Raw genomic sequence first — 10,052 nt, 5'->3', positions numbered from 1 at the left:
TGTTCCTTTAAATTATGTTACCAAATAAGTGCTTATTATTCCCTTTGCCATTGTCTGAACATCCTGAACCATTTACAACAGAAATGGTAAAGCTACTTCAATAAATGTTCTGTGTTGAAATCACTGAGAAGGTAGTTAAAAAGACTTGTGGGTGCCTATAGACCATATTTCCCTTTGCAATAAACCCCGGAGTTTGTGTGTACAACGAAAGATTATTTGACTAACACCACAGTAAAGATTAATCAGAGGTTGATATATAAAATATTTTAGTTATGTTTCATACAAACTTTCAATACAATATAGTTACCTGGAGTAGAGTCACAGTCAGAAATCTTAAAACACTGTGTCATAGATGCACAATTTCACTGGGAAGTATACTATAAGATTATGAGGAGGAATGTGTTGTCTTCAAGGAACACAGATTCACCAGAGGATACCAACAAAAAAAATACGAGTAAAGTCAGCAAACTTGCCTATTCTATTATGAATTGCTGAGAAACTATAATCACAAAGTAGGAAATTACTGGTACCCTATCCCAGTGGCATTCATCAGGTAGATAAATACAACCATCTTGTTTGTATCTGCACATTTGTAGTAATGATTGGCAAGGTTCTCAGTAAGTGTGTGTGCATGGTTTGAAGCAGAGTTTATATTAGTTATAATGCACACAAATACATATTGGGAAAGGATTTACTCTCCACACAAATGCACAGAAACATAATCTCTTAACCGGCCTGCATCTGGAGTGCTACTTAAAAGCCTAGCAAGGATTTATGTAAAGCTTTAGGAAAAAATATTTTTAGAAACCATTCTGGTCTCACAATAACTATTAGCTGAAATCTTGAGCTCTGCATGCTAAGAAGTACTTAACTAAATTTCTGTAATTTAATAGGAAAAACAGCAGAGCAGGAAATTAATAAATTAGTAAAGAGTTATCTAAATGAATAACTTTCATCATCGTATTCAAGCTCATCTTCCTCGTCATCCTCCAAAAGTCCATATTTAAATTTGCGATACACTGTGCCATCCTGGCCCATATATACAATGTCATCTTCTTCATCATCATCTTCATTATCTCTGTCTCTATACTCAATCACTTGATCTTCCTGGTAACTGGGAGTCTCGTGGTAGTTGCTCACGTAGGAAGGAAAGGTTCTGGAGTGATTTGTCAGCTTCTCGTACCCACCTTTGCTGACAGCCTGGGCTTTGGCTCGTGATTTTCTCCAGATGAATACAATGGCTCCAATGACAAGGAGAAGCAAAATGCAGGTAATAACAAAGAAAGTAGTTTTGCTTTTGCTCTCTGGTGGTAGAGTGGTCCGTAACACACAGTCATCTACAACAGCAGTTAAAAAAAAAAAAAAAAAAAAGATTAAATGAGCGTGTGTGCATGTGCTTGGTGGGGGGTAGATGTCTTAAAACTCTGAGTACAAGGTTTAGGCCTGCTTACATTTTTAAATGCATTTGACTATATACGTTACTCTTCCACTACCACAACTCTGTTCTTATAGCTGTGATGGTATAAGAATGTAAGCAAGATTGCTGGGATGGGTAGCTATGCTTCTTTATTAGATCGAAAATGATCAGAAAGAAGCAGAAAAGCTAACAAGCACACCAACACATTTTGACATGCTTAAAATGCAATGATTCAGATGGCTATCCATTGAAACAAGCACTTCCCAGTCACCTGGTTCATGCAATGCCTGGCCATTTAACACAATAGCTGTGAGTGAAAGAAGGTGCTGTCTCCCACATCGGTCAGATGGTTGTTATTTGTGTAAAGCCCTTACTATTCTGGTGATGCACAGCTCAGCAGCACCTTTTTGCTCAATTCCTCTTTTGATTTTTAAATGTCAGGCTAGCCATAGAGCCCTTCAGCACCGTTAGCTGCTCTTCAGCGTGGTCCCACCTTGTGTTTCACTGCAGTCACAGCACTCTGGGGTGCCTGCCAGGTCAGAGTCACTGCAGCAGGGCAGGCAGCGGCTTTCCTCCAGGTAGAGCTGCATGCTGGCTGGACAGACTGTGCAGTTGAGGGGCCCAGGTCCCTTGCACTCGGTGCATGAGCTGTCACATCTCTCACACTTGGGCTCATCCTCCTTCAGATGCAGAACACAAGCAACACACCATTCATTTTGGATTCTTTGGACCTGACCTGGCAGTTCTGTCCTGCCATTCCCTGTCTGGGTGGTCATCTCTGGGCACTGTGGGTGTCAATGGCAAAATACAGTAGGGAGTAGGAAAACTAAAATTTGGGTCATATTTCCTGGTTTCTCAGTGATCTGCTTGTAGGGACAGGGGGGAAAGTATTGTAGGAGCTTAGAGTTCTCACCTAGCTAGACAGAAAGATAAAATTCATTCAGACTGTTAGCTCTTTGGCCAGAAAGTGTGTTTTTGTTTTGCTAGTCCCATGCTAGCAGACCTATGGTTCTTTGGCAGTAACGATGATAAAGTGGCCTTCAAGAAGTGTACTCGAGAGTATCATCAAAAGTAACTGACATGGGAGCAGCAACATGAAATATGCTGGAAAAAAAAATAAAAAAAGAAGAAGCAGCTGAGAATAAATTTCCTTTCTAACTTGGGAAGGAACAGAAATAAAGGTGGCTGGAAATTTTCTAGCAAACCAGATTTTTATTAGGTTGTGTTGGTTCTGTTTTACAGAAACAACTTAGATTCAAATACACTTCTCAGATTCCAGACAGGCTCCTGGAGCCTCTGTGTACAAAGACTACCAGAGATCATCAAGGTCACATCTACCTTGCAGTATGCTCTGAGCTCAGGTATTTCAGAGCTTCCAGTGGTCACAATTCCTGGCCTATTGGGAAATAATTGCTAATTTTCTGCCATGGGACCAGGACCTCATATCCACAGTAAGGATCTGGAAATTCCGATAACCTTTCATCAAACTTGCTGTCAGACCTGCAAGGCTGCTTGTCCTGAATTGAAGAACCTGGGCAAGATGAGAGGGTCACAGCAGGAGGTTCAGTTTCTCAGAGTCAAAGTTGTTTCAAAGAACTGTGGACCTGTGTGGTCCCCAGCTCTTAGGCTGTTTTCTCAGGCTCACTGTTATGGAGCAGCACTGCTAAGGGGATATTCCAGGCCAGAGACTCCAGGGTATGCAACATCTCAGGCCAGCTGCCTTGCCTTGCTGCTATATTATTGAATAAACATCTTTGCAAGGCAGTTGGTGTGAAAATCTGGAAGCTGGAGTGCCCAGACTTCTGGCACTGACCCAAACCTAATTGTGGTCCTAGTCTCCTAAATACGCAGATCTGTTAACGTCCGCCTGTCCCTCCACCAGAGGTTTCTGCCAGCAGAGCTGTCAATCAATCAGGAATGTGATGTCATTTCGTATGGGCAAAGAAGCAGAAATCTGTAGGGAAATCTCAGTTATACTGGAAGAAAAAATACTATATTGCTAATATAGCTGATTTTGTTCACATGACTTTGATATCATCATTGACAAAAATTGTGCCTTTATATTTACTGGTAGAGGATTACTCTATAGTAGACAACTCCAGAAAGAGAAACAATACTTCCTCTACCAAGAGAAGAAAAAATAAGCATATTTAAAGATAAGCAGCCTTGAAAACTCAGAGAAGAGCAGTTTGTGTAGTTTGTATTGTCTTCAGAAGTTAAAGTTCAGCATACAATTCACAGGAGCAAATGCCTACAAATAGGTACCTCTTGTCCTGGTGTCTCCTGGACTTTGTATTCACCTACAAAGCAGTCTGAGTTGCACATTGCACCTAATAAACTGTGACTCCATACACAGGATGTGCAGCTGAATGCCCCCTTCCCTAGAAAGACAAATAAAACAACAATATTACAACAGGAAAAATCATCTAACTTCTTTAAAATTTATACTGACCACTGCCACCAAAGGAAAGGGTATTTGTCAACAGCAAGAATCATGCAGTGAGTTCAGCATGAGGAGGTTAGTATTAGAAAGAGCTTGGGCCTAGTCTTGAGGTTTTATGAGTTCACAAAGTGTGTTTCTTATGTGTTTTGATATTCACGAAAAGCTAATTTGGGAATCAGTTGGACAGGGAAGCTCTGACACATTTGGGAAAATCAATTAAGTCAGAGCACTGAAGTAAAATTGTGGGGAATCTTGACCAAATGCTCTCCTTCACAAAATCAATACTTATTAGGCCTGCTAACCATTTTCAAATCACAATGAATTAAAATATGTTTATGTTTGAATAGCAAAATAAATTCTTTAGTTGCATAGGAAAAAAATTCTTCACTAGCTGCAGAACATCATATGCACTTTGTGTTGGAGACTTTTCAGAGATGCTGCATGCAGTATTTCTGCGAAACGTTGAAGTGAAGGGTTTGTCCTATGTGTTAAGATGTACCTTTCCATTTCCCTGCAACTAGGCATTTTCTGCCAGTGTCTGAAAGGAAGAAAATGGAAATGCAAGTAGCTCACATTAGCAGCAGTTAACCAGCTGAAGTCAGCAACCTTCTATAACTCCGTGAATTTACTATTGGATTTTTCTGAGCAGTGCAGGGTTTGCCTTCCTGCTCTTGAGAAACAGGAGACACTACAACACTTATTTGCTTGTACATCAGCAATGCAGATTCATTTCAGAACACATACAGGTTTGCTCTTTAGAAGGACTGGCTTGCGTTTCATCTTAGTGTCTCCGTAATTATGATAGAAAATCTGTCCTGTAGTATTTATCCCAAATAATGAAAGTAGTCTGTAAGTTAAAATGGGTGTCTTTTTGTCCCAAATCCAAGCCAAAATATTTCTGTTACTTGTTATAATGTTTTTATACAATTACATTTTAATAGTTCTTGAAGTTGGCTTCACTCTAACAGTTATTTCCACAATTTTAAATATTGTTATGTTGCAATTAGCCATCTGTGCTATCCAGTATATCCACTATCCAAAACAAATTTTGTATGTTACAATATCATGTGGTCTAAGCTGCAGAACAGCACCTGTTAGCTATCATTTGATGTCATTCAGCTAGAAAAGGACACCACATGTGTCCGAGGGGATTAATGCTGCTTGCTTCAGAATTGGATGAATTAGAAAAAGAATAACTGAATTACGTAAGTGTGTCACAGAGCAAAACAGATGGTATCTCAAGTTAACTTTGAAAAGTACTTAACTGTATTGAAGGCAGCAGACATCTTTTCTTTTTTTTTTATTTTCATCCTAAAGATGTGCTTTATGGCTGTTTCTACTCTTCCCTTCTTTGCAGACTGTAAAGATGTGTGGTCGGATTTAGGTTCCATGGCTTTCACAGAGTAATATATAGTAGGACAGCTCAAAGAGTGAGATACTATTCAGTCATTATTCAGAGTTTGTGTGAGAAATAGGGTCCAGCTCTGTAACCAACAGAGCCCTTTTGTTTTTGAAGTCAATGAGCATTTTTGTGATAGGCCTGACTGATGGAAAATACATTACTATTGTCTGTTTCTTTCCCTTTGCTGACGTGGCACCAGGACTCACTCCCAGCCCTCCCCTCAGAGCTGCCTTTACGCTTGCTCTCTGTGGCTGGAGGCAGCCCTGAGGGGAGCTTGGCAGCAATTCATATCCTCGCCTCCATCTCCATCAATCGATACTCTAAAAGTAAGGGGGCAGCATGAAGGAGCCAGCACAGCAAGTCACCCAGGGGCAGGGAGAGCCCGGCAGCCGCAGAGGAGTTCTACATCACCCACTGCAACTACTTAGGGCAGGGACAGGTTGGTAGCACTGTATGTGGTATGTCTCTTTGTTAAGTGTTTCCAAAAAAAAAAAAAAAGAAAAAAAAAAAGAGAGATGGCAAGTGTTTTGATAATCCTTGGCAGGTGTTTTGATAACTCTTTTTTTGGTCAAAGTGGAAAGTACGCTTTTACCTTCACAAGTTTGGCAGGAAGGGTGGCATCTCTCACAGACGTTGTTGTCCTTGTTTTCGTAGTAGTACTCAGGACAAGAGCTAACGCATTTGTTCTTGGAGCGCAACAGGTAGAAATATGTATCACAGAAAAGGCAGTCCGTGGGTTGAGGCCCCATACACTCCTTACAACCCTTGTGGCATCTCTCACATGATCCAGTGGAATTTTGTGCAAAATACCTGAAACAAATCAGATAGTCATGGCTTTGCATAAAGCGCAGCAGCAACAGGAAACCCAAAACATCCTTCATCCTTAGCTTTTACTGTGATTACATAAATGTATAAAAGTGATATTGATATGATCACAGTAAACATTTGCAATCTCAGTGAAAATAGAATTACTTTCCTTTAATCCCCCTTGGCCATTAGAATTCAGCTATAAAGCAAGACTTTGGAAATCGAGGGTATATAAAGCAAGGCTTTCTAAAATCTAGGGTGAATTCAGACACAAAGTAAGTATATAAGTAGACAGGGCTCAGAAAACCTCAACTCTGTTTTGGCTCTGCAAGAGATATCCTGGAGATGTTGGGTAAACACTGAATTCCTCGCTGTTTCTGATGACCTGCTGTCAGATGTAAATTCAGAAATTTCATATTTCCTTTCAGTGCACAAACAGGCTTAGCCAAAGGATACCAGCAGAGGAACAGTGTTCTCCTAAGTTGTTCTGTCAGTTAAAAAGAAGAATTGCTGCACTGTGGTTTTGTTGAGAAGTTGTCATTACAGACTTCAAATTTAATGAGATGATAACTCAATTTAACAGCCAGTGTGATCTTACTGTACTGCAAAATGAAATGGACCTGAACCAGAAATCACAGGTCCATTTCCCAAATTTGAATTTCTGAGGCATATTCACAAGCACACTGAATTCATACTGAATTAATTTGAAATTAAATGGACTCATATTAATAAAGTTGCTGTCTAGAATTATCAGTTGAGAGGTGTTTTAATGGTTGGTTTTATTACGATCCATTGTAAACTTTCACTCAATGCAAAACAAAAGTAACCTCATCAAACTTCGGGGTAAATGGAGGCTGCAAGGGTGCTTGAAGGAAGTTACACTGCTTCCTATGCTGAAGCTGACTAACAGATAACAGTACATTTATTCTGCTTCACACTGTTCTGTATAAACATAACCTAAGAACATCATTGGAGTGTAAGAATGGCCACAGCACGTCAAGCTGGTCCCAATTTGGGCACCAACTTTACGGTTTTCTTCTGTGAGGGGAGGTTTTCCACCAGCTCTGTACTGGGACCACATAAGAAGTTTTCACCTGAAAATAGTATTCAGTTCTATTTCACTCTGAAGTAGAATAGGGCAGAGTGATCTAATTTCTCAAAGCTCGCTCTGTCATGCAGCTCTTGGCTAAAGAGCTTGGACCTTACCCTGCTGGACACTGGTTTACACATCCTTTTCCTTGTCTGTACCAGCCCGGTTTGCAGGAAAGGCACTGTGAGCTGTGTTTTCCAGTGCAAGTGACACAGGCGCTGTGGCATGTGGAACATTGTCCCTCATCGCTGTCAACATAATACCCATCTGGGCATGTTTCAACACAGGTTGTATCTGCACAGACAAGAATGCAGAATAACATGTCATATTCAGTATTTGCTGCTATAAAACATCTCATACAGCTGTGTTAGAGCAAACTCTCTAACAGGAGGTGCTGCTAGAGTATGCACTAGAACAAGAGAAGAGAATGTTGGGATATAGTCATTATTTTTTGTTTCTTCTAAATCTTATCAGTTCATTAGTCCTCATTTCTGCATTTTATGTACATTAGCAGCCTTGTCAGAACAGGTAAATTTTTATTTTTGGGAAATATAAATGCATAACACATAATAATGAACCACAGCTGTGTTTTTCAGAATGTACAAAAGAAGAAATAGTAATTAGGAAACTTTCTATCATCTGCATTGTCATTTTCCTTAGGTTTCACTCTAAGCATCAACCTCATTGTATTCTGTGTATACGACAAATCTGATGGTAAATTTGAGATATTTGTTCACTGGTCTTTATCCCTGTCTGTGACTGCTGCTCTATGTAATGGGAATAACTGCCTGTAAGGCTGCCAAATTTACCAGGTACATCGTGCCTTTTCACTGAGATTTCAGAGGGTAATTAGAATAGGAATCTTGAATGAGAAGTGAGGACTGATGCAACCAACTACAAGTGCATCAAGCTAAAAGAGCAGTGATTACTCTTACTAGCTTGTACTCATTATCTAGCTTGTCTTTGTAGTTTTGCTGCTTGGGTTGCAACTGCGCAAATTCCCCTTACTTCTATTTTTCTTGCAATTCTTTCTCCACTCTAGGAGGTTTATTTACATATTTCCATCAACTTTACCAATTATAATGGCACAAAGCTGCTGAGTGTGTTGATAAAAAAGACAAGTCTGGTGCAAGACTTCAGATATTTAAGAATGCAAAATTTATGTCAGAATAAGACTCAAAAAGCTCAGATTCACCTTTAAATCAAACTCTCTTTAGATTTTTCCTGATGAAAGATCATTTAAATATTTTTTCTCCCAATGATTTTCTAAAATTCTTGTGTGCTCTTTAAAGAATATGCAAACAAGTAAAGTATAAGTTCTGGGATTTTATACTTTTAATCAATTTGTTTCTGAGACAATACAGTGTTTTGCTACAAAGTCAGAGAAGTAATTTTGCACCTCAGCCATCCACTAGATACTGACCTAGTGATCCATGAATACTTTTTAACAGCTCTGCTTAAGTATTTTTTTGCTTATCAGATCTCTGCAAGGATTAAACAAGCCAACATGAAAATGTGACCTCTTTGTACGTACATTAAAAAAAAAAAAAAGCTAGGGATGTCCCTCTTGCCTTTTTAAGTTCCTTGTAGGAAACAACAGGAACAGTACATACCAAGTAAAATGTAACATATACGTTTTGTTCAGCCATGGATTTTGTTGCTACGTAGAAGTCCTGCTTTGGCCCCAGTGAGTGTCAAGCCATCTCGCAAAGAGTTTCGTGGTAGCCCCACAGAAGTAATTGTCTCTGCACAAGTAACCTACTTGTCAGGTCAACTCTGCAATATTTAGATTGAGTGAAGCAGCCCTATATGTTTCGTAAATGTGACAGAAACTTGCCTATTTCATGCTTTCAGTGTAGAATAAAATCTAGAGGCAGGAGCAAGACACTTACTGAGAAGATAGCGGTTATTTGCACAGCTAAGACACTGATGTTCAGTGGGTCCCAAGCAGTGGAAGCATTTCTTATGACAAGGCTTGCAGGTCTGAGTTTTCTCAACATAGTACTCAGTGCGAGAGCAGTATCCAGACGCCACACAATGCCCATCATCGTTCAGCATCAGGCCATTTCTGCAGGTAAGGCAGGCAGTGGAAGAAGAACAAGTCTGGCATGTGTTGTTGCATGCTGAAATGGGTGAAGAGTAGGAATGTCATAATTTCTTGTTGCATTTCAGAGTATTATTTCATCTTTAATTTTGTAAGGGGCAGCCATCTTCTCAGATTGAGAGGCTGAGGGAAACAGAGCAAGCTCTGCTTCTGCATAGTCAAACATTTTACTATTTACAATCTCATGCAGGCAGCTCCTTAGCTTTCCTTTTGCACTGGCACTGCTTTTGCTGAGCAGTGGTTCTCAACATACTGTTTCCAGCAATACTCAGCACTTTACCAGAGTGGTTGCCCTAATATTGAACACATCTAGCTTTGCTACCTCCCTCTCAGCTTTCTCCAATTTTTGCTGTTCTAAGCTATGCCTTGTTATTTTTCTGCATTAGCTATATCTCCTCTGTTTCTAGAACACTGATAGTGACATTAGCCACACACCAGCCCTTTGGGAATAGTCTTTAACCAGACCCACTTGCATCTCAATACCATTCTGGGGAAAACAACAGCTGCCAACCTTGACAGTCTTCAGTGGCTTCTTCATAGTAAGTCCCTTCAGGGCATTTTTCAAAACACATCCCACTGTAGAGGACAAAGAAGTTGACAGTGCACTCAGTGCAGTCGTCCGAGTCTGGCCCATCACAAGTCTTGCAGTCTTTATGGCAGGGAAAGCAGTGCTTGTCTTCAGCGTAGAAGTGAGAAGGGCAGTCCTGCACACACTTGCCCTCGTGCAGGAAGAACTCGTCCATGCACTCTACAGAGGACAGCAAACAACAGGTAAGCAAACAGGCAGCG

General features: G+C 40.2%; 1 protein-coding gene across 1 annotated transcript in view; it reads right to left on the bottom strand.

Annotated features, from left to right (window-relative positions):
* Positions 1–10,052, bottom strand: part of PCSK5 (proprotein convertase subtilisin/kexin type 5) — a 261,481-nt gene continuing 251,429 nt past the window's right edge. The window contains exons 31-37 of the mRNA XM_075739243.1: positions 9,775–10,011; positions 9,052–9,282; positions 7,276–7,453; positions 5,855–6,072; positions 3,683–3,798; positions 1,911–2,097; positions 1–1,337 (exon numbers count right to left, since the gene is read on the bottom strand). Coding sequence (XP_075595358.1) covers positions 934–1,337; positions 1,911–2,097; positions 3,683–3,798; positions 5,855–6,072; positions 7,276–7,453; positions 9,052–9,282; positions 9,775–10,011 — 1,571 coding nt within the window. The 3' untranslated portion in view covers positions 1–933. The remainder of the gene's footprint in view (positions 1,338–1,910; positions 2,098–3,682; positions 3,799–5,854; positions 6,073–7,275; positions 7,454–9,051; positions 9,283–9,774; positions 10,012–10,052) is intronic.

The sequence above is a fragment of the Balearica regulorum genome, chromosome Z (genome assembly GCF_011004875.1).
Source record: "Balearica regulorum gibbericeps isolate bBalReg1 chromosome Z, bBalReg1.pri, whole genome shotgun sequence".
Taxonomy (NCBI): Eukaryota; Metazoa; Chordata; class Aves; order Gruiformes; family Gruidae; genus Balearica; species Balearica regulorum.
This window is presented reverse-complemented; position numbering and strand designations above follow the sequence as displayed.